Raw genomic sequence first — 23524 nt, 5'->3', positions numbered from 1 at the left:
TTACAACCAAGCTGTTATGTAGAGCCCTCCTCTTCTGCTTTTCTTTCTCATATCTCTCTGTCACTTCTTGTAGAGACTGCTCAAGATCAAAAGCTTTTATCTGAAACACTAGAAGAAAGCAGTTTCAAAGAAATAAACTCTGTGACTTTACAAAATTAATTTTCTAGCAGCACCTCATGAAATACAAGCATGAACTTTTTCAAACAAATTTCACTTAGGAGGGTAAGTTCTTGATTTACAAGACACCTCTGAAAAATCCCATCATAGCTCTTGCTTTGTGAAGCTACAGATAATTACCACAACTATACATACGAAGACTTGAAAACCAACTAAAAATATAAAATAGTTAAAGGCAGTTCATATGTGTCAGTTTTTTCTAATACCCATGCTGTTCACCTCTAGTTCATAATGTTCTTCCACAAGTGCATGCATGCAGGGAAACCATGATGTTAATAGCTGGGGAAACAAAGTATGAGAGTTTCACTATAAAAAATCCTTTTCTTGCGTCCTGCATGTGGAGTGATAATACTAGCGTGTTTTTGTTTGGAGAATCCCATGCAAGTATGTTACCATAAATTGCCAAAAGGGCCTCTTATAGTCACTGACCCCTAATCATACCGTATTTTTCAAAACAAAAGGTTAGAATTCATTGATTATTTAAGTAATCTCCATAATAAGTATCTTTATTAACAAATTTTTGTACACACTTTGAGTTCCCCAAGTCTCTTGACTAAGCAGTAAGGCAAAGCAATAGGTGCTAAGGGTAGTCTTCCATTATTCCAGTCTTGAAAGGAAAAAAAAATTACTAATTTTTTTCAATATTTAAGTGGTCTCTTCTTGAGAATTTTGAGAAGCCAATTGGACATTATAGACCCAGTTTCAGTTAACTTACATCCTAATTAGTCTTTTTTTTTTTAATCTTTTTCTGACCACCCCTTCTATGGTGAATATAACTGAAAACAGAAATCAACCCTGGGGTTTCCTAATTTGACTCTAGGGCTTTTGAGCAACATTCTCTAGAAAATGAGTCGAGTTGTTGCATTTAGCAGATGGTACTTTGATATTTGTAAGACTGATCCATCAGTTTTAATATCCATTTTCTGTAAAGCTTTATGTACAGCACAGAAAAGCTTCTTGAAGCTTCATAGAGCAAGTTTCCTAATGCATAATTTATTTCTGAACTTTTATTTTTTTTTCTGAAAGTAGAGCCATATAGTTACAAACACTTATTTAACACTTTCCTAGTTGTCTGCTTGGCATTAGCTGCAAGCTATTTAGGAGTTACATTTTCATCCTTAACCTAGGGGCAGCCATTGGGTACATCTGTTCCAAAATACTAATTTTACTTAATCTTCATTATGCAAGTAGTTACTACATGCCTGCAGCGCTTTCCCCCATGCTTTGCCCATCTCATTGACCTATACAGAAATTCTCTGGGAGCTGGGAATGCTGATTTTTTTGTTTAAACATTATTGATCATAATTAGGATCTTCATCAATAATCAGACTAACAGTTGTGATGTCTTGCAAGCACATTTAGGATTGTAATGTTCCTTTAACTGACAGTCCTTGTTAAGAAGTTTTTCATTCCCTCCCATTCAGTGCAGCACCAGATCTTTTACTGTGCTTGCACACCTGTTTCCACAGTTTTATGGAGGTCTAAAAGCAATCCATCTTTCTGAGCAGTTTCTGTCCTGGATCAGCTCCCTGATCTGTTTTGCATGTGGTTACATAAATAGTTACACAAGCATAACAGAAAGTTCCATGAAAGGGACATGAAAAACTGGAGCAGCATAACAGCACAGCCACAACTGAGATATGGATGTGTAGCTGTCCCCATAGCTCCCTGAGGTTTTTAATGTTTCTTGCCATACTAGATTCCAGTTTAAAAAGGAGACCAATCTGATCATGTCTTCTAGGATAAGCAGCTATGATGTAATAGACTTAATTCCAAAACTTCTTTTCAATTCAGCTGTTTTATATCCTGGGCTATAACATTATTTTCATCAGGGCCTATTGCAAAAACAAGAGGTAATGGTCTTATAACTAAAAAAGGGTTGATTTAGATTAGATATAAAAAAGGCAGTTTTTACAACGAGGGTGGTCAAACACTGGAACAGGCTGCCCAGAGAGGTGGTACATACCCCATCCCTAGAAACTTTCAAGGTCAGATTGGATGGGGCTCTGAGAACTTGGTCTAGTTGAAGATGTCTCTGCTCACTGCAGGGGGGCTGGAACTAGATGACCTTTCAAGGTCCCTTCCAACCCATTCTATGATTCTGTGATTATTCTTTGGGTTTCTACAATATTTCTGTCACTGGATCCAAGGTCTCTCCCCTCCTCAGATACTCCACGCTAAGAAGAAAATGCTTTCAACAGGCAGTTGAGCTGTTGAGACTCGCCTGCTGAGTTGAGAATAAAAGATGCTGTTCACATTCCACAAACACATCTGCACAGTGCAGAGCTCAGTCTTCTCCAACAGTAGCAAAGCACATAGGTGCTAGGATATGGGTAAAGTGGGAAATAAGTTCCTTACCCAATTTGCCCTCTTCTCCAGCCCAGAGAGAAAGTGTCCTGGAACTGCAAAGTATATCTAAGTCACTGGGCTGCAGCAGCACAGATACTGTAATTTCCTCTTTCTGACAATATCTGCATGGTGAAGCAATCTAAAAAGTAATCTTAAATTTTTATAAATACCTACTCTTCCAAAAATCTGCTGAATTACTGCATCTGTCTCAGTAGTATCATTTGAGTTGGGGGGTCAGTATTTTTGGCAAAAGTGATAGCAGCCTTGTTTATGAAGGAAACAGGCCTATAATAATAAAATAATAGGCATTTCTCTCTCTTATTAATTGCTACTATTTAAATTTCAGTGGGAAAGGTGGCAGTAGCCCGGTTTTCAGACTTTGAATAAATATTTCTAGGTAAGGGACTACTCAGTTATTACAGGGAAGTTTTCTAGTTTGCTGCATGTCAACTACAGCCTTAGAACTAACCTATTAAAATGTTTCTTCTATAATTCTCCCCCCTCATTTTCAATCTCTATTTTAAGATTAAACTAGTAATATATATGATCTCCAGAATATATACTTAGGGTTTTCTGCCTACAAAAGATTCTATGTAATTAAAGGATGGCAATTCCAACTGTCATATTTAACCTTAACAATAGAATCTCCATCTTAAACATTTGACAGAGAACTGAAAACCAGTGAAATTCAAAACAAAAGTCATCCACCGAAGTACCAACACACTATTTTGTAACAGGCAGGGAAGCTTCTCCTGCTTATGATTCCATAGAACAATGCATCATGAAGTGCAAATTGAGAACAGCCAACAGGAATTACTAGTTATTTACACCACAACAGCTCAAGTGCCAAATCCAATCTGCTATCTGTTCATTTAGCCTCCTGCTTCAATAAGGGAAACATTCACCTTTAGATAAAGTTCATTTTCCTCTTTGTTTTTTTTTCTGTTTTAAAGATGCCTTGATGGAGCATTTTCTGTACACGGATAATACAATAAACAAATCAATTTTAATCATAACTTAGTATGATTACTAAGGGACATACTAAGGGACATTACAGGGACAAGTTCTGTAAGCATTTATCACCAAGAATGCTGTTTGTTGATATTGACTTGAGGAGTCCCATGAGAACCAAATCAGTCCAAAAATGAAGTGTTTCAACCAAAAAGTAAAGCAGGACAAAACCAAATCTTTTAAATGGCAACACATGGATATCAGAGTATCACACAGGGTCTCTGATTATATTGTTTATTTGGTCTTAGTTCATCAGGCTGCTAAGCTTCAATATAAGCTCTGTATGTGTCATGTGCTTCTCAGCCCCGGTAGGAGTTCCACCAGAATCAAGGATACTGAAAGCAAGTGCAGAGTCCATATCATGAGATCCAGGTGTCCATGTAGCCCTCAGCAAGGAGGGCAGAGAGCACCAGTGCCTGTTGTGTCTCCTCCAAGAACAAAGAAGCACCTGAATTCCGAAACAGTAGTCCATGTGGTGTTATTATCTACAGTCTAGCAAGTGGAACTGGGTTTTGATTTGGAAGTAATTTTATTTTTCTGTAAATACACAGAAATATTAAAAATCCAGTCTATCCTAATTTCAGGCAGTGTTTTCAGAAATCTCTGAATTCACCTAAGTCCTCTTCTGATACAGTCAAAAGGAGACAAATTTCAGCTTTATAAAGCAACACATTCTTTATTTGGCTATTCTAAAATAGTTGAGATATCACACCTTAAGAACGGCAGTTTAAAAATGTTACAGCTGAACCAACTCAGCAACAGTCTAATAGCAGCTGCAATCCTAAAAAAAGCTAAATCTCTGCAGAGTATCTGCACTCCTTCTAACTCATCAGAACTCCTTGACAATCTAATGTCAAACAAGAAACAAGTGCTACAATTTCAGTGACACATTTCAAAAGATCAAACTCAACCTTTTAATGTTAGTAACATTTAGCAATTATATTGTTGATGTTACATGTTCAAAATGTAAGTGCAATGAGCCTTACTTTGCATTGCTTCATTTTGCAGCTGTACCCCTTGGACTGCTGCCAAAACTTGGTAAAGACAAGTCTTGCTTTGACGCCGAAACTCTTTTGAAAGCTCAAGAGCAAATGAATGGAGGCTCTTCAGGTCTTGCTTAAGCCTCTTCTCAGCAAGAAGAAAAATATGTTATAAAGACACAAAAACAGCAGTTAAGAAGAATCAATATAACAACACAAATAATTAGGGTGAGATATCACAGGCAGGAAGAACCCTCTACTTGATGAAAGGAAGTCTTCAGGAGTATGTCTTTCAGCATGTTTAGAGAAGGATCCTGCAAGACATTTAGCAATGTAATTTCCTAAAAAATTTCAGCAAGACTATATGGATCTTATCCTACATATTCTGACTGTTACTCAGTTTCAGGTGTATACCAAATCTCTTTCTTATTTCATCAGACAAAAATGTGTGTGAGTGTGTGTGTGTTCTATTCACTTATAGGACATATTCAGAATTACCAATGAAAAGTTGTGATCTGTATATCCCTTCCTGCATTCATTTTCCACACTTTGATCAGGAGATACTTGCTAAGATTCAGTCTAAGTCATTTCTTAAGTAAGCTAATTCTTTGCCTTCTTATGAGAATAGGTGTATTTTGAAAAGATCAGAAACCTTTATTATTCAGAAAATTATTTGTACTATGGACATAACTCAGCATAAGATACATTATAAGACTTTTAAATGTTTATAAGATGGGCTTATATTCACTTACAAGTCCAAATAAATAAAAACAAATTGACCTGATTTTAGGATTAGTAGACTTCTTGACATCTAAGTCTTGAAACCAACATGTAAAACCATTTGTAAGATGAACATAACAATACCTTATCCAACAGAAGCACTGTGATCTTTCATTAGTCAGCCTGATACAAAGTACCACATATTCTGTGACATTTTATTTTTCCAACTATGGTACTGACCTCGAATTAATCAACTAGTTTCAATGATAAAAAGGCAATCTTAAGGGACAAAATCACTGTATTTCTTACTCTCAAATGCCACAGAATGTAACTGGGAATAAGTATTTTTTTGTTATTACAGGTATAGGATTAACACTCATCTAGACTTTTATCTGGAGAGCTTTGCTCTCTCCTAGCATTCACTGATGTCTAATAGTAAACCATCACAATCCATTGGTATTGCATCACAGGCAGTTCTAACTAACCTAAAATGTAAAACACCACCACAAAATTTACTGAGCAGAATCACTGTATTTAGAACAGAACAGAATAGTTCAGTTGGAAGGGACCTACAATGATCACCTAACCCAACTATGATACAATTAAGCTGCATCCTTCTGCCTTTTAAGAATCAGATTTTTTCCTGAGATACTTTTCAGTCATTTTATGCAGCCAGTCAGTGCTGCCCTGAGAAAAGCTGACATTTGTTTGTGTCTCTAAAAGGAACTCACTACCCTATGCAGTAACATAATGAATAAGTACTTCAATAAAGGAAAATATTACAGCACTGGCACTGGGAGAACAGTTTCAGCCTCTATGATGCAAAATTAAGAAAACCCGAGTAAGCATACAGCAAACTCTTGTGGGAGAGTATCTCTTGTGAGACCTCTTGTGAAGTCCGCCAGATCAAAACTCTTGGTAATCAATGGAACCCTCCAATGTGTTTTTAAAGGATCGGCCTATCTGGTTAAAATATATCACAATTATTGTTTTTTAGGGGATGTCAACATGATAATCAAATTAGGAACTGAAATGCTTTGATTACAAAAATATCTAGTGTGGGTATTGACAGCAGCCTGTATGTAAAATCCTGGAGCTCAGGAGCAGCCACTTTTAGCAGTCTCTCAGGTGACTTTGCAGCCTATTGCAGCAAAACCACTGAACAACGGCTACACCTCACTGCAAGCTCTGCTGTGAATAGAGTAAAGCCACAGATCAGGTTCATATCTAACCATTTTTTGTGTTTTACTGTATTTGATAAGCATGTAAATGTTTAGGGCATAGATTATGCCTACATTATTACTAAATGTCTTTACCTTTATTGCTCTGTGCAGCTGGGTTACAAGAGAACTCCTCTGCAATTTCTGCTGCCCGCCACGAGCAGCGTAGAGCTGCAATACTTCATTAGTGCTTCTTCCGGCCAACCCTTGATACTATTTTAAAAAAAAATCACCAAAAAATCACCTTAAAACACTCATGTTTCTTGTTGCATTCTGTTCCCTTTGTGTCTGTAAACACTTGTAACTCAACTATCTGATTACATGGGATATTGTCAGTACATCATCATCATCATGGCTGGGCTTCATGAACGAAGACATAACTTCTTTGCTTTTACATTTTTCTAAATCACATGAAGAATCACCTCATGGTAGCTGGCTAACATCACACAGTTCTGCTTTCTTAGTGTGGTAAACCTGAGCACCAGACTTCTAAAATGCCTTTGCTGTACCTAAACCCTCTTACGTACGCTTGAGGTGGATCTAAAGGGTTAAAATTGTGTCTTCACTTAGGGAAAAGGGCTGGTTACATAGGTGGATTATTAAGTGTCTCCTGGAAACTAGATTTAACTCAGAAAGCACTCTGGAAGGACATAGAACAAAGACACACGTACACGTGTTAACTGCTGAAGTCCTGAAGGAGCTGTTAATACACAGCCCCCAGCTTAGTGTCCCTTGCTCCAGCCGCCTGACAGCACCGACTCTGTTACACTCTGTAGGGTTGTAATGGTGCAAAACTGTGCCAATAAAGCCCAATGCTGGGTCTTCAGAGATCAAAGCAACCAAAGCAATTGTCATTTACTGACAGTGCTGGTACTTAAAATGAGCTGCAACTTCTTCACCCACTTTCCCCAGTACTAATTGCCTCTTCCTTTATTTTTGAAATGCACTTGTCTCTTGCGTGGATTTATTTCCTACTTTATTCACACCATACATTCTGCAACTGCAGTTTCCCATTATTCAAATTAGCAAAGCATAGAAGAGTACAACAGAAGATATGAAAGAGCTAAACCTACTCACATAATGGGCTTGATTTAATTCCAATAATCTGATAACATTAGGTAAAAATTAAACATTTAATTGCAGTTTAACTACAGATGATATCGGCAAAAACAACAATACAATGTTTTGGTGCTGTAAGGACAAAAAAAGATTATATTTTCAAAAAAAGTACTTTGCTTATCTAAACCAATGTTTCCACGTGGCTTTTTCACCTTCACAAAGCATGCATCTTCCATTTACAAATGCAAGTGGAGACTCTGCACAACTATGCAGCACCTTAGCACTAATATAAGAAGTTCTTAAATGGAAAAGAAATAGCAGGAAGAGATTATTTTAAAAATATAATCTCTTATATTTCTTAATCTATATCTCTTATATAAAATATATAATTTTCTTTTTGTTACAGGTTTTAAGCTCCCAGAAATTGAGACTAATTCTATACAGTGTTTATACATTCTTTTATTCTGAGGATTTTCAAGACTCATGTTACTCAGATGCAATATTTACAAATAGTTTGACAAAAATGGACCCAAGTAGCACACCAGAATTAGTATTTCTAATCACACGTGAAAAGTTAAGCACATATATAAGCAATTGCAGTACTAAGCTTAAGCTAGTTAAAACCTACTTTTAACATCTAATCTGCACCATCTGCACAGATTCCCCTTGACCCTCCATATTTCCTAACACTAACAATAAAGGCAGAATGGTCGACTGCTGCAGTCACCCTCTCATTGCTTCCGCTATCAAGTTTATCTTTATTGCAAATGTTGCCTTGGTTTAGAAGTTTTCTCCATTAAAATAGTTTTAGCATTCATCAGAGCTGTTCACAGGCCAGAACCTGCAAATCTGTGCTCATGCACAGAAGCAAAAAATTGACTGTAAAACTTTTTATAGTCAGCTTTATTATAAACAGAAGTGAAACTGAACTACATAATAGTGTTCTCCAAAGTGAAATCTCAGTTTTGCAATTGGATCCATTCTAGCAGACTTGGCTTTATGCAAGGAAGGCTGCGGGATCAGGACCTCAAGGACAGCTAACAAAAGCAAGGGGCATGCAGGTAGATAAACACATTTCCAAATAGACAAAAGGAAGCCTACCAAGAAGGAATCTGATTTCCTATGTTCAGTAACAACTCTTACAATATGCTGCTAGGATAAAAATATACTGGGCTGCAGAACAAAGTGGAAGTGCTGTAATTCATCACTGTCTCAAGGATATAAGGGAAGGTCTATAGCAAGAGATAACTGATGCAGCCTACAGACAAACATCTACACTGCAAATCCTAATTTATGGCAATCCTCATAAGTTTGTCTCCAAGGATCCCTAACTCACTTCATCCAAAACGAATCCAATTAGCTTTTACAAGTTAAGAATGAGACCTCTCTTAACCCTGGTCACTGTGACTGAACTTGTTACAGCTCAATCACTTGGGCAGCTCCACCACCAGCAGATCTGAAGGGTCACGGACTGACAGCCAAGGGCAGTAACTTTTCTCACCAGCATAGCTGGTGAAATACTGGGAGATATTGTGCAACATTGCACAACCTTAAATAATATTAATTTCAATTAGTATTGTTTTACATAGTCTTCAATTAGGGTAAAACTATTTCATAGATGTCAGTTTAGCTCACGTTTTCAGATTGCTGGGGCAAATTAACCAGAAAGAAGTGACTCTTAAGTATTTTTAAATAACTGCCTGAATAGAAACATTACCGCAAGGTTAATTGCAAAGTATTTCCAGAAATCATTTGATATTGTTTCTGACTGGTCCTCATGTGTCTGTAGGTGTTCATACCTTTACCACATTTTTCAATAAAATGAAGCAGTGCTCTATTTGAAAAAGAAGGCTTCATTATCTAATACACAGGCAACTTCTTCCTACATCTGAAGTACCTTACTGACTAGAATAATTTATTTCTTGTGTTTGTGATGGTAAAAAACAATCAGCTAAAATACTTAAGGCTTTCAGTGAATATTAGAAAGCAGAACAAAAACAATAAAAACATTTTCTCAGAATAAATTACAGTGTTCTTCTGTATACCTAGCAAATTTCATTTCAGCTGTACCATCTGCTTCCAGTCAGACTCTGAAAAATGTTAAACCCACTTTTATCCATGGGTGTTAACAAACCCACAGGGAGGGTAAATGGCTTTCCTGAGGTCACAAAACCAGTTAATGTTTCAGCCCAGATTAGAAACTCCTGGCCAACAGTCTGTATCACCACTAATACTCGCAGCTGGCTCTGCTCTAGCAGCATAGATTCTTTACATCTCTGAAATCTTACCCTTGAAGGCCCCAAACATCATCACAGGCAGCTCCTTATTTCAATAATGCTCTAGGTAAACAACCTAAGCTTCTGTAGAAGGATATAAGGAAATGAGGGCATCCAGTTGTTGCTGTGTGCTCTGTGACTCGGTACATGAGCAGCACTACCTCCTCTTTTCCAGACAAGTGTAACATTAGTGCTGTGAAGACACGCAACCTGGCATCTCTGGTAAGTCTACTCATAATGAAATGTCTTTCCTGCACTCTATGAACAGTCCTCTTCAAAGCATCATCCTAACTGCATCTAAAAAGTGTTCCTGAAAAATCTACTACTGTGTTTTAGACAAACATGTTCCCTGCAAGAAGAAAGCAATATTCCATATTAAACGCTTGCAGAGTCATTCCTTCAGTTCAGTTTTATACATTCAAAACAATAGCAAATATTTAACTTTAAGACGACTTCTAGTTACTTAAACAGTCTAGTACTAAGATTTTGAAAAGAAAATAAATGCTGAGCCTTAATCCCTTCATAGATTTCCCCAACTGGTAAAAAGTGCAAAATCCAAAAATGGGAAGGCAGATTTCAGGGTCTTTTTTTTTTTTTTTAAATTTCCTAAGAACTCTTCGGAAAAAAAAACAACTAATAGTCACCTCTGCAAGTTTTAGATGAAGAGCAGCATTTTCAGTTTCCAGGACAACTATTCTTTCTTCTTTGGTCTAAGGAAGAAAACACACCCAAAACCCCACAATAGTAAGAATGAATCACTTATTTAATTGAGATGATAATAAAATGGTAATCAGACTCATTCACTCTGATTAACATTATTTCATTATGATAGCTTTCATTATTACATTCCACTGCTTCTCAAACTTCTGGGATCAAAGGACTACCTACTCCCAATCTCCTAATCACAATAATATTTTTATACAAGCTTGTAAAGATCAGAGTAAATAGTCCTTTATTTCTATCCTTTCTGTCATTTTGCCTGCTTGTGTGGGAATGAACAGGTACACAATTTAAACCCCTCTTGCTTTATGAAACCACCGGTTCTCAGAGAAGCGCAATTTTATTTATTTACACATAACCATGTAAGTTTCCATTTCCAAGGCAGCACTGTCAGAGGCCGTCCATGGTGTGGCGGCCGAACTATTCCTGAGCACAGGTGCCATCTCCCACAAGCGCAGGGCTTGAGGGAAGGCGGGAGAGCCGCTCACTGCTCTGGCACCCCGTTTCTATCCCAGCCCCAGCAGGAGCAGCCTCTCCCCCGTACTAGGCGCCCGACAAGACCCCCCCACGCTGCCGGACTCAGGCTCTTCGCGGAGCCCACTTTACCGGGAATGGGCAGCATCGGGGAGCGCCGACGGGACCCCGCGGCACGTGCGGGACTGCAGACCCCGCCCCCCAACGCCCCAGCCCGCCTCGTCCTCACGCGCAACTGCTGCTCCAGCTGCCGCAGTCGCTGCGCCCACACGGAGCCCGGGTCGAGCCCACGCCGCGGCCGCATCGTCCTCCCCGCTCCCGCGCCCAGCGGAGCAGGAGCTTCCCGGCTCCGGCTCCAGCGGGGATTTAACCCGGGACGCGGCCGCGGCGGCCAGGCGGCTGCCATGGTGACGGGCCCGCCCCTTCCGCGCTTGCTATTGGGCTGGACGAGCGTCAGCACCGCCCTCAGCACCGCCCGTCCCGTGAGTGGCAGGGCACTCCACCAATCCTCGAGCAGGGGGGGACGGGGCGGGCAGCGCCGGGCGCCCGTGAGGCAGGGCGCCCCCAGCAGGGCGGGGTGGCGCTTCCCTCGCACCAGGCCTGGCTGAACGGGGAGCGGGGGCTGCTGTCCCTGGGCAGTCCCCTACAGCGACCCATGGGATAAGTGACATCAGAGGTCCATATCCATTATCCCCAGAGGCTGGGGGAGATACTTCTGCCTTCCTGCTGCGTCACTTGGAATGAGTGACCTCAGAGATCCATATCCATCATCCAGAGAGGCTGGGGGGATCCCACCACCTGCACCAGCTCTTGGAATAAGGGACCTCTGAGGCCAAGGCAGAGAATTAGGGCAGGGAGCGCAGGAACAGAAGGGAAGCCTGTTGCTCCCAAGGCTGGTGTGAGCCTCCCTGGTTCCTGGGCCCAGGGATGCAAACCTCACACCACCAAAAAGGGCGAGAAGGAGGAGGACAGAGCTGAGAGCTCTGATACTGGGTACAGGATTTCTCCCCGTGAGCAGTTGGTGCTGTGTGCTATGGGCTAAGGCTGCAAAGGCCACAAAGAAGATTAAGGGATATGAACATCTGTTACACAGAGTGTGCTGGGAATTGTGCAGCCTGGAAGATGGGAAAGCTGAAGAGGATCCAGTCAATACGTATAGAAACCTGATGGGAGAGCATGAACACCACTGCACCACAGGACAGGAGTGTAAGGGTAGTGTGAGGGTGGTCAAACACTAGCACAGGCTGGCCAAAGAGGTTATGGAGTCTCCACCCTTAGAGCTACTCAAACCCCAGCTAGACCCAGCTCTGGGCAAGCAGCTGTAGCTGACCTGGCTTTGACACTTGGTGGGATGATGCACCACAGAGGTCTGTTTATTAACTGTGAACACAGCCAGTGTTAGGGCTGGACTTAGGACAAGGACAAAGCCTGTGGGTTCAGCTGGTGTGGGAGTCCTGGGAGGCTGCCCAACACAGGAGTTATTCATCCAGGCTGTGCCTGGGGGTCTAACATGGTGAGGTGAATACATGACATACAGTAGTAATATTCCTTAGTGCTCTGCTGTATTGCACTGAAAGATTAACATGATCTTGGAAGCAGTCATAATACCATTTGACTATAAAATATGAGAGTATGCCAGAGACAAACATGTCAGCTTCTTGGAAGTGGGAAATAGCACTATTTTTGCACTACAGTTGCTTGGGGGGGGTTAAACCAAAACCAACATGATAATTACAGAAGAATCCAGTTCTGCAAAATAGAGGTCTCAAGTTACTGTCTACTGAACATGGCAAATGTGCTCTCATACAGGCAGCAGAAAACCCAAAGACACAGCAGCGAATCTCTCCATGTTTGGCACAAAGGGATAGCAATCCTTTACAGCAGAACCCAGATGCAAGCCATCTATCACAGACCAAACCAAACAGCCCTGTGCATCTCCATCCACTGTCTTCTGTGATGCTGCAACTTCAACAAGTTGCTATGACCTGTAGCCTCAGTTTAAAAAAAGACCCAGCTGGCTGGTTGCAGTTGGGTTTGGGATGCAAAAGCATAACTCAGTAGTTTGTCCTTGCAACTAGTTCTGCACTGGTGGAAAAATGAGAACTAACAAACGGATAAAGGCTAAAAAAGAGTTCAAAAGTGCTGCAATGCTGTGGATGTTACAAGATGTTGGCACTAAGTGAGGCAGACAGGATTTTATCAACATCAGCTATTTTGGGGAGAATAATTTAGTATCTTGGGGGGTGTGACTCACAATTCTTGACAGAGAGCTGTGATTTTTATATATAATGCTTATCATCCTGCAGCAGCAATCAAGTCAGAACAATGTTATTTTCCAACAAAACTCAGCTTCATCTCAGAAGTGTAATGGTTAATCTCTTCCCTATAGCAGGTTTCATCCACTATTAATGAGATTAAGGATCTTGTTTCTGTAGGTTGTAACAGACAAGACTTAATTTATTATCACTCTGAACTAGTAACCTAAAACTGAGCATCCATAGACTACTCTTATTTAGTAATTTCTCTATGCACCTCTGGAAGGCTGGATAGTACTGAAAACTGTTCCATCTGTATAAAAAAAAATAAAAATAAAATCACAGTATGATCTGTGACTCATCATAACAGCAGCAATTATTTTTAGGGATTTTCCTTCTATTTCCAGATTTTAGGAGAAGTTGCTTGATGGGCAAGGAACGTAAGTCTGTCAGTGAGATCTAGGCAAGAAACAAACATGAAATCCAGCTATCTTCTGGAAACGCTGCAGCATCAGTTGAAAAAACAGGAGGAAGAGCCAATGTTTTTCCATTCTTATCATCACAATTACTATGTGTGTTTTAAGACTATTTTTAATGAAGCTCATTTTTTACCACTGTAGTTTTTGATTACTTCTGTTATCTAATTGAATTAGGAGGTAAAGAACAATCTTACACAGTTATCACTGTAAGGGCCATCATCAATTAAAATACCAAGAGCTATGCTGCCAAGGCTGACAACTCATGTTCCTAATGCAAAGCAGATGCTGTTCTGCACTGTTCAATGTCATCACACCAGTGTGCTCGCTGAGCAAACTCGACCTGAACTGGGCAAGGCACGGCCCAAAACTTTTTCCCCACTGATAATGCATTACCACTGCTGCACATCACACACAGTTCTTCCCCCGCAGCCCCTGGACTATTTTGGTCTGGAAATCAACGTTTCTATGACACAGTTCACAGCTGCAATAACTATACTCTCACCAAATACACCACTTTTTGCTTGTACCAGGTTCTTTGTTCTTGCTTAGACTGAGGGACTCCCATACAGAAGAGCAATGGATTGTTTCCTTTTTCTTCTAGGCTAGACATTCTACATTCAAGTAAGTTCTTTTTCCTTAGGCTATTCTTACAGTCAAAAGCTACAGACTCAAAACATGGATAAAAGATTGCCTTCAGCTATGACTTGAGGTCCTGGCAATCGTACTTGCAACATGCTAAACAACACTTCCAGCTTTGTCAAGTTCCTTTGTCTCCTTCCCTGTCTTTATACTTGTATCTCAAACTAAAATCCAGATTGTCCTCAATAGTGATTTTGAAAATTCAAGAATGTTAGACCCCACAAGAGATTAAGGTACTCACCTGGGAGGAGGCATAGGTGGCTCTCAATCCAGTGGACATACGTCTACAGCAGAAGGCATGTACAGCAGTTCACTGAAGCCTGGCTCCCTCCCCAGGCAGTGCTTAAACTGCTCACTCCCATTAACCACAACAATCACAGTGGAGACTGCATGTAATACTATTTACTTTTCCAAAAGAAGCCATGTTCCAGGTTCCTCTTTGTTGTTAGAAAAACAACGTCAGTATACAAATACAGTACGACTAGCCTGCAAAAATGAGCCCCACTGGTATTTACTACTTCAGACATTGTTGGTTAAGCTGTAGAAATCACTTCTTTTAAGTCAGTGCCACAGTATCAAACAACACTAGGCCAAGAAATTCTCCTTTCTGATCCATGAAAATCAGCCTCCTTCATTGATTCTCCATGTAAAATTAATTTGCAGTTTTCATCTACTTACTATGAGACACACTAACTTTGCTTGTAAATTTATTTAAAGAGGACAGGTAAGGCAAAACATACAAATAGCCCCTTTGTTTTAGGAAATGTTGTTAGGAACACAGAATTAAATAACAAACAGTAGAAAAAACATTTAATGCAAAGTTAAATACAATACAAACTTTATTAAAAATAGGTTGCAAGTGAAATACAGTAGAAATGGGAAACTACAGCAGTTTTGATGTTTTTCATAATAATGCACAGACAAATATGAAAAGCACTTTTACACATATTCACACTTGACCCGAATGCCCAATAGCGGCCAAATCCACTCAACTGAAGGTTATAGGTATTTTTTTGCTAAGCCTTTTTTGGAATCCAGCAGCAACAGTAATTCAGCAACAGCATAAGTTTTTTTCCTTAAGGAAAGCTTGTCACTGTAAGGCTGCTAGTGTTCTCAAGATAAATTGGGAGAGGCTTGCTTTTCCTGATGAACAGACATAGCAAGCATGCAGATCCTTCATTAACACTTTGAACCAGTTTAATCTTCTACTTCATATTTAACAGGTGAAACGGTAAAAGCACACTTTCAAATAAGAAACCTGAAATACGTAAAAAATATTTACACTCCAATTTTCATTAACTTGCATTTATTTATCATACAACTCTTATTAAAAGTGATTTCTTTCCTAAGGCAGTGAAAGTCTACCCCTTTGTATCTGGAAGTGTGCACAATTCCCTAAATATATATTTATAAGAGAACAATATGATACAGGAAAAAAAATCATCTAAAGCCAGTAAAGGGCTTTGTCAAATAGAAAATTTATTTGGAATCACAATATATATTGTCTTAACATCACACAATGAGAAAAACTTCGATGAGGTCCTTATTCCCAACATCATCAGCCACATAAGCATAGCTGAAGAAATAGTGGGAGGAAAAAGATTAACAATTTAAAATTAAATAAGGCTATTACAGTGTGAAAAAATAGCTTGAACTGCCAAAAATGTTTTCAGTACAACAGTAACAGGATGTCAGTAAAGCCAGCTAGACTGAAAAAGAGCTCACTAGCACTGCTTCCTCGGCATAAGCAGTGATGGTTCCTTGCCAGCACACCAGCTCTGTTAATGACCTTACTAACATTCCCCCTCCCAAACTGCAGCACTCTATTTGATGCTTCATACTTCAGTCTTTTTCTCTAATATGCCAGTTCACATCTCCATAGAACAAAAAATCTATTGCTGAACTGGTAACAGACTTATCAATACGGTTCCATGCCTAATTACCTAATAACTTCTAAATCTGCCTTTGTCAGAAAACATATGTATCCGTTCTGCTCACCTTGAAACTGGAATCATTACTCCTCACCTTTAACATACTACCAGCATTTTGGTCCTAGCTGATGGAGGGCCACTAGTGTAGGCTACTATCTATTGCTTATGTAATTTTTAATGAAACAGTTAACCAAAGGTTTTTATCTTCCCATTTTTGAAAGTCTGAAGCACATATAGTGAGGATGCATCAATATACAGACTTTTCCATAACTACAGATAAACTCATAGGCAACCATTTTAGACCCAACAAATATGTAGGACTAGAATTGTTTTTATTCCAAGGTTCTACCTACAGAATGTGTGTTATTCCAGTACTAAGTAATGGTAAGATCTGTATTGATATGATCATTCTATAAACACCATACAGTATGTCAAACTTGCATATGAAATCTCAAAGGTGGCCCAAATATTGGCTTCTTATCAGACAACCTAAAATACTAATTTTCTAGTGCACAGCTTAGTTTAGGCAGTTCAAGCTACTCTCACTCTCTCTGCTCAGCAGCTAAAACAAAAGTGTGTCTGTAAAACACCAGGAAACAGAACTTGACAAGTGCTACTTGGTCTGGTGCACAAGAACTTAACCCCCAAAACAGAAAAGAAAAAGTTACCTTCACGTGATTCATATCTTTAAAATTTTACAGTGCTTTCATTGTATAAACCACAAGCTCCTGGCAAAGTAATCAGTTTTCTTGCTATTGCAACATCTCTAAATCTTAATTAACAGTCTTAGATATAGAGGAATCATAGTCACTCCTTTCAGAAAACATTCATTTTCTGTTCATTAGTAGTGTGCCCCCCATCTCAATCCCTCAATTTGGAGATCTTCCGTTACAGCTGATAAGGTGCTTTAATCTTATTTTGTATTCAACTCATTTTCCAGTTCCATTAGTTTCCTAGAAGCTTTTACTTTATTAGATACATCCTGACCCTGTGAAAAAAGTCGCTGGCGTTCCCTGAACGTCAAGTTTTCTGGTGCTCCAGGTAAATCTGCATCTTGACTGGAAGGGAAAAAAAAATACTTTTTAAAATTCTGATCTCCAATACCCTTAAACATAATAATTCTTAATTACATGTATTGACTGATAGCTTCTTTGACTACAGCAAGAGTCTCCACTCTGTATTCTGCAAGGTTTTGTTCCCCACACATACCTTTAATTGTGCTATCACTTAAGACAAATTTATAGCTTGTGACCATTTCTTGCATCTTAAAATGAATGGAAATGCCTGCCAATTTTCAAAGTGAAGGGCAGGTATAAACTAAGGTTCTGTCTATATTAGCACAGCATTGCTGCTCCGGCTAAATTAGCAAGCTTTTCTATGGTGGCATAGGTCTAAGAAAAAGCACTGGAAGACAAAGCATATCTTCAGTATGCTGTATGGTAAAGCTTGTATGAGACATATATACAGCTTGCATTATTGACACTTATTACAAGTTTGGTAAGAATCCCACTTGAGAGGTTCTGTTCAGAGTCATAAATACACATAAAACAGTTGCTGCTGTTAGTTTACGTAGATAATTTGGTTTAGTTAGTTGTAGTGTCAAAATTTGCTGCTGTTCAGCAGTGCTTCAGATCACCTGTGGAGAACTTAGCTGTGGTCTATAGTAACCCATGATAGAGCCAACTGCAGAACTAATGATTAGCCCACGGAGATACAACAACAGCAACAGAAAATACTGCAGAATTTAGCCAAGTCAGGTGTATACAAGTTCATGGAGTTCTGTATGTCACCTTTTAGATCTTTTGTCTCTTGGATCCCGATAACCTTCCCCAGCAGCTGCTCCTGTAGATCCAGTGTATGAATTTATTCCTTATGCAAAAGAAAAAGTACGTTGAAGGATTGCAGTTACAACACAGAAGTTTTATACTGCATTCTTCAAAAGGTGCAGTGCTTCTTTCAAGAAATAATCTCAAAATAGAATCAGAAATAAATTTAGAGGGTCATCTGACTTCTAGAGTATTTAAAACCAGTACTACCAAATTCCATCTCCCTCAAAACTGCTTAATTTTTTTATTCCTAATTTTAAGTCAGAACCCATTTTGTTTAGATTATCCAGCACACACCAAATCATGGTCTTTATCTTATTATGGCTTATCTGTAAGACAGACATTAGAAGTTGTTCAAGGAGATCGATGGAAAGAGCAACACACTTTGTTATCCTATGACAAGCTCCACAGGAAATAAGTTAGCTGCAGCTGCTCTCTTTCAAAAGCTGAAAGATTAGTATATATCATGTTTGCAGTTCAGTAGTCAGAATTTTATTTTCAGTTTAGTCTAAGTGAACTGTACTACTCAGAAGATGCCCCCTCTCCCCTGCACTTAAATTTCAAGCAACTATCTTGCAGCACTGCACCTTTAGGTTGATATAACACAACAGGTTTTATACATTTTATTAATTCTTTCTAAAGGCCACAAGACAAAACCTTTTATTTCCAATCAAAAATTTCAATTATTTAATTTATATTTAAGACCATATTCTCTTAATAACTGTCAAGAAAAGAGTAAAAATGAGTGTCAGCACACGACTCAGATTTGTCTTTAGATAGTTCTGGTCTCAATATTGTACATGTTATGTCTTGTGAACCTTCTCTGGTACAAAAGGAAATGTTTGCTTCTTCCACTGGTATATACAACTTCTCATAAATATTCAGAAGAGACATATGGTAGTGGAACACACAGGCAAATTTAGTTAGTGTTCTCTAGGCTAAATTTTTTCCACCAAAAATTTGTAGCGGATCAAATCACACTAGGTATGTCAGGCATATGAAGATCTTTTTTTTTGCTCTCAGACATGAGTCTTAAATCAATGTAAGTACTACCCTTCCCTGCTTTAGAAAGTCTGGATCCACATGCTGTGGTTCAGAGTTTCATTTGCATTAGGATAATAGTTTTCATCTGAGTGTTGGCTTTTTCCTTGATTAGTTAAGGGACCCAATGGTCTTAAGAAACCCAGTGGAAGAAGGCAAGAGAGCAAAATTTGCAGAAGCGTGGTTTACTAGAGTTAACACTCAGAACAGGAAAGAGCTGTAAAGGACAGGAATGTAACAGAGTCAGCAAGATGGGAGATGGTAAACTGCACAGTGAATTCTGCATTTTGTGCAAACGGCTTTGTACGTTACGCAGGCAGTCTTCATAGAAGCTTGAGCAATCAGGTGAAGTTAACCTGTTCTCATGGCTATTTTAAAAATTATGAAATAAGAGTATTCAGAATTAGTTGTATGGTTTATGAATTAGGCTATTAAAGGCGAAGCATCGTATTACAATATTCCTTAATTGTTACCAAAACCCTAACCAAATCTTTGTGGATTGTCCTTTCGATTGTTTTCCAGGAAAAACAAATGTGCACACACAATACCACTGAACATTTCACTTTCATGAGATTCATTTTTCAATTAAAATTAACAGAGAGCAGCATTGGGAAATGCAATTATATATGAAATGGTACTCTGGGTTGTGGATGATGGAAGGCAAGGAAAGTGGTGGTGACAGCTAGTGACTGATGGTTCTAGGGTTGCTTAATTCATTACATGTCTTCAAAGTGCCAAATAAGGAAGGGAAGCAAGGCCCTTTGGAAGCCTATGTGTTGTGATGGAAGGCACATTTTACTCTACTATAATTGTTTTCAAGTAAGAAGTTCTAACAAAAAGAAAGTCCTTTGAAAGAACAAAAATTCAGTACAGATATACAGGACCAAAGTTTCATGTCAGAAGCCCGCCATTTCAGAATATTCCTAAGAGCAAGTTGACAACACAGATAGCTATAGTGATTGAAGATAATTTTTTCCACTATTCCCTGTCTTTAATCTTATTTTAGCTCACTAATTCTCTGCGATATCCAGTGTTCCCTAGCTAGAGTCCTTCTGATAAAAAACTGGCTGTGGGTTTTTCAGTGGCTTCATGTGCAGGGTAGGTATAATGGAACTACTTGCATTATAATGGTAGCACACAGCAGGTAGTGTCCAGTGTGTCTGCTTATACTCCAGTCTAACAAAAACACACTGAAAAGCTAAAACCTTCCCTCATCTTCCTTTAAGATTTGGAACCTATGACAGAGCCAGACAGGAGTGACAGATGGGCTTGCAAGACCCATAGACATTACTACATCTTGAGATCTCAGAGGCAACACCAGGGTAAATAACAAGGCTTTTTTTTTCTACCTTTAAATGAGAATTAGTGTGGATACTTTTTTTTTTTACACAACTTGGGTGCTGTACTGACTCCAAATAGTGAAACTACTAAGCATCAAGTACCTCAGTGGGACAGTACTTTTAGGTGAGCTAAACTAATGACACTTCAGCAATACTAAAACTACACAATACTGTTCAGAGCTTCCCTTTGACACTTCCCTTTGGAAGCAGTCCAAATGTAGCAGAAGCCAATTTGCCCTGCAAAGGAAAGGATGTCTTGCTGGAAAATGATGACTTGAGCCTCAACTGAAAATGAGGCAGACAGGAAGCTCAGTGGCTTCATACATATCCTAAATCAGATTCATATACTACTGCAGCTGGATTAGAAGTGCTTCTGAGAGATGGAAGCAATTTGGAGGCTCATATTCTCCCTGTGACCAGGGCATACTTCTGAATAAAGTAAGTAAGTGATTTTCCTAATTCATCAGGTAGTCAAAAAAGTGATGAGGGATATAACCATATTGTAGGCTTCCACCTGTGTAACTGAGACTTGAATCCAGCAAAAAAGTTATCCATTCTGCTAGAAGCCAGCCTAAACATTTTCCCCTGTGATCTCACGTGACTTGGTACTCTTTTCATTTTAGAAAAATGACTTGTTCAGCTGGAGTTGGTTATCAGGCACTTGTTTACTTCCAGCATAAGTAAAAAGAATGAACTAGGGCAATAGAAGAAAATAAATGCAGGAAAAGCTGCCAGCAGATGCTGCTGTTTAAAGACAAAGTATTGTATCAATAAGCTGCAAGTTTATTAGAGTGAGATATACTCAAAGAGTTAAGTATATTAAGATTCCTCCTATACAGCAGCAGTTTAAAAAAATTTAGCATGGAACCTTGGACTGGATTAGCTTTGACTTCATCGGTGTAGCTAAACTAGTACTCTGCAGATAAAATATGGTGCTGAGCTACTAGCAACTAGAGCTCTTCTTGAAATTAAACTCCATTATGGTTGGCCACTTGGAGTTACAAAAGAAACAAGATGAGGAGACAAACACAGAGGTGAAGAAGGGATGGGAAGGAGTAAAGCAACAAGTGCTAAGATGAAACTTAGGTCTTTGCCTGTCTGCAAGGAACTGCACTTAAAAAAACAGAACTACAGGAATAGTGCCTAATACATGAAACTAACTGCATGTCCTTTATGTCTCTTGGTGCTTGTGTGTTTCAGAACTACATCTACAAAGGTAATTTTTAAAGCCATTTGCACACACGATTAAAAGAGAGTACCCTGGTACCAACAACGAAGCAGAGGATAAGCTCTGTCCATGAACCCATTAGGAGAGGTATCCTGTGTTCAAGAAAGGTGCACTTCCAGATGCCCTGAGTAAACAGTGGTCATTCATACAAAACAAATCACTGAAAGATACAAAGTGAAAGCCAAGACCAACAGTACTTTGAATTGGTTGAGTAGCAGTTAAAATAATTTCTGATTCATTGTATGAAAGATGGAATTTTTGTTTTTGAAAAGTTTGGGTAAAGAGGAAGAAAATTTGAGAGATCAAAATAATTAAAAATTGGAGGATTCATATTAATACCAGGATTTAAGTTAGATCACCAGTGTGAAAACAGTGATTAAGTGGGGGGGAGGGGAAATCACAAAATAAGCGATTCAATCTAGAGCACCAGAGTTGAAAACACAAGGATAGTTCTGTAGAGATGATTGATTTCATTGTGTCTACCTTTAGAGCTGCTGGAATGGATGAAACTCGGTTTGTTTGATGGGGGTGGGGGCTGGGTTTTTTTGGCAGTAGTACTGTTGGCATTGACTGGAGATGACTGGAATGAGTTGGAAAGAAAGATGCCATCTGAAACTGGGCGAGGCTGGCGGGAGGGCTGCTGTTGCTTAAGGGTGGCAGGAGGAAAGTCACCATAAGATTTTCTTGTGCTGGAGTACTTATCCTGACCTGCTAGATTGGAATCCTCCTCCTCCTCATCATCATCATTGTATGCAACAAACTTGGCAGTATAAATCGTGTCAGGGGAGAGGACCTGTGTTTTGAGGTAAGAGGTGTTTCGCTGAGGTGGGGGAGGAGGAGCGTTAGATGAAGGGGTTGGGGATGGGAGTTCATATTCCCGTGGAAGTGGAGGTCTGTACAGACCAGGCTCATCAGGTTCCAGCAATCTTCGTTCAGCTTCATCATGCTGCCTGCGCCTTTCAGCCTCTAAGCGACTGTAATATTCCTCTTCCTGTCGCCTCTGTAAGCCCAGAGGAAACAGAAACACACTGGTCAGACATTTCAGTCTAAGAAGGATTTCAGCTTTCCATCACTGAGCTACAAACATCTCATGTAAATATTTTTTTTTTTTTTGGTCTCCTTTTCTGGCAGTGAACAAAGAAGGACATCTATATGGATTCGTATAAAGAATATTTACTACTATGAAAAAAACTGGCACTCATGCCTGTGGTCACTAAGGCAACTGCCTGTGTGAACTAAGGGCAATTACAGCATTTATTACTCAAAACGTAACTACAGTTAATAAGGTGCAGATTTACTACAGCTGTAAAGAATCTGTGGGAGAGGAAAATAACTAAAATTAACTACCATCTTAAAAAAGGAACTTTGTAATTTTGCTTCATGCTTATACAATGTAAGTTAATCAACAGAGCCTTGGAATAGATGACTCCTGACAACACTTCTGATATAAATACCAGGAAAACTACTTTCATGCAGAAAGCAAATTACAAAGAACTTTTCCAAAACAGACATCAAATGAATGTTTTAAAAAAACGTTTGTAACAGAAACTATGCTAATGATATTTATAAAAGGCTATGACCATTTAGAAGGCCATGAAATATCTTTTTTGTATTTTTTGACTTTAAAAGTTTATTCTTTAACTAAATAACATTTAACTTTATTCAGCTCTTGTCTAAGACACACGGTAAATTAATACAAGAGTTTATTCAGTAGTTCAGTAACGAATGAAAATGTGTATTTGGGAACTGTATGTTACCAAACCCTTTGTGTATAAGCATAGTAAGCTTCTGCTGGGAAT

The 23524-nt window shown here is 39.1% G+C and overlaps 2 protein-coding genes across 22 annotated transcripts in view; both read right to left on the bottom strand.

The window, feature by feature from the left end:
- Positions 1 to 11375, bottom strand: part of KIF25 (kinesin family member 25) — a 42392-nt gene extending 31017 nt beyond the window's left edge. The window contains exons 1-5 of the mRNA XM_029961607.1: positions 11216 to 11375; positions 10437 to 10502; positions 6554 to 6670; positions 4524 to 4662; positions 5 to 108 (exon numbers count right to left, since the gene is read on the bottom strand). Coding sequence (XP_029817467.1) covers positions 5 to 108; positions 4524 to 4662; positions 6554 to 6670; positions 10437 to 10502; positions 11216 to 11290 — 501 coding nt within the window. The 5' untranslated portion in view covers positions 11291 to 11375. The remainder of the gene's footprint in view (positions 1 to 4; positions 109 to 4523; positions 4663 to 6553; positions 6671 to 10436; positions 10503 to 11215) is intronic.
- A 3798-nt stretch (positions 11376 to 15173) lies between these two features.
- The window catches only part of AFDN (afadin, adherens junction formation factor), an 89488-nt gene continuing 81137 nt past the window's right edge, over positions 15174 to 23524 (bottom strand). For 15 of the 21 annotated variants that reach the window (XM_018077403.2, XM_029961622.1, XM_018077395.2 and 12 more), the window contains 3 exons: positions 22434 to 22725; positions 18081 to 18159; positions 15174 to 17348 (listed from right to left, as the gene is read on the bottom strand). In XM_018077403.2, the coding sequence (XP_017932892.1) occupies positions 17204 to 17348; positions 18081 to 18159; positions 22434 to 22725 (516 nt within the window). In that variant the 3' untranslated portion in view covers positions 15174 to 17203. The other 6 variants (XM_018077404.2, XM_018077392.2, XM_018077393.2 and 3 more) reach the window with 4 other exon arrangements.

The sequence above is a fragment of the Manacus vitellinus genome, unplaced genomic scaffold (genome assembly GCF_001715985.3).
Source record: "Manacus vitellinus isolate BGI_N305 unplaced genomic scaffold, ASM171598v3 scaffold_37_pilon, whole genome shotgun sequence".
NCBI lineage: Eukaryota > Metazoa > Chordata > Aves > Passeriformes > Pipridae > Manacus > Manacus vitellinus.
This window is presented reverse-complemented; position numbering and strand designations above follow the sequence as displayed.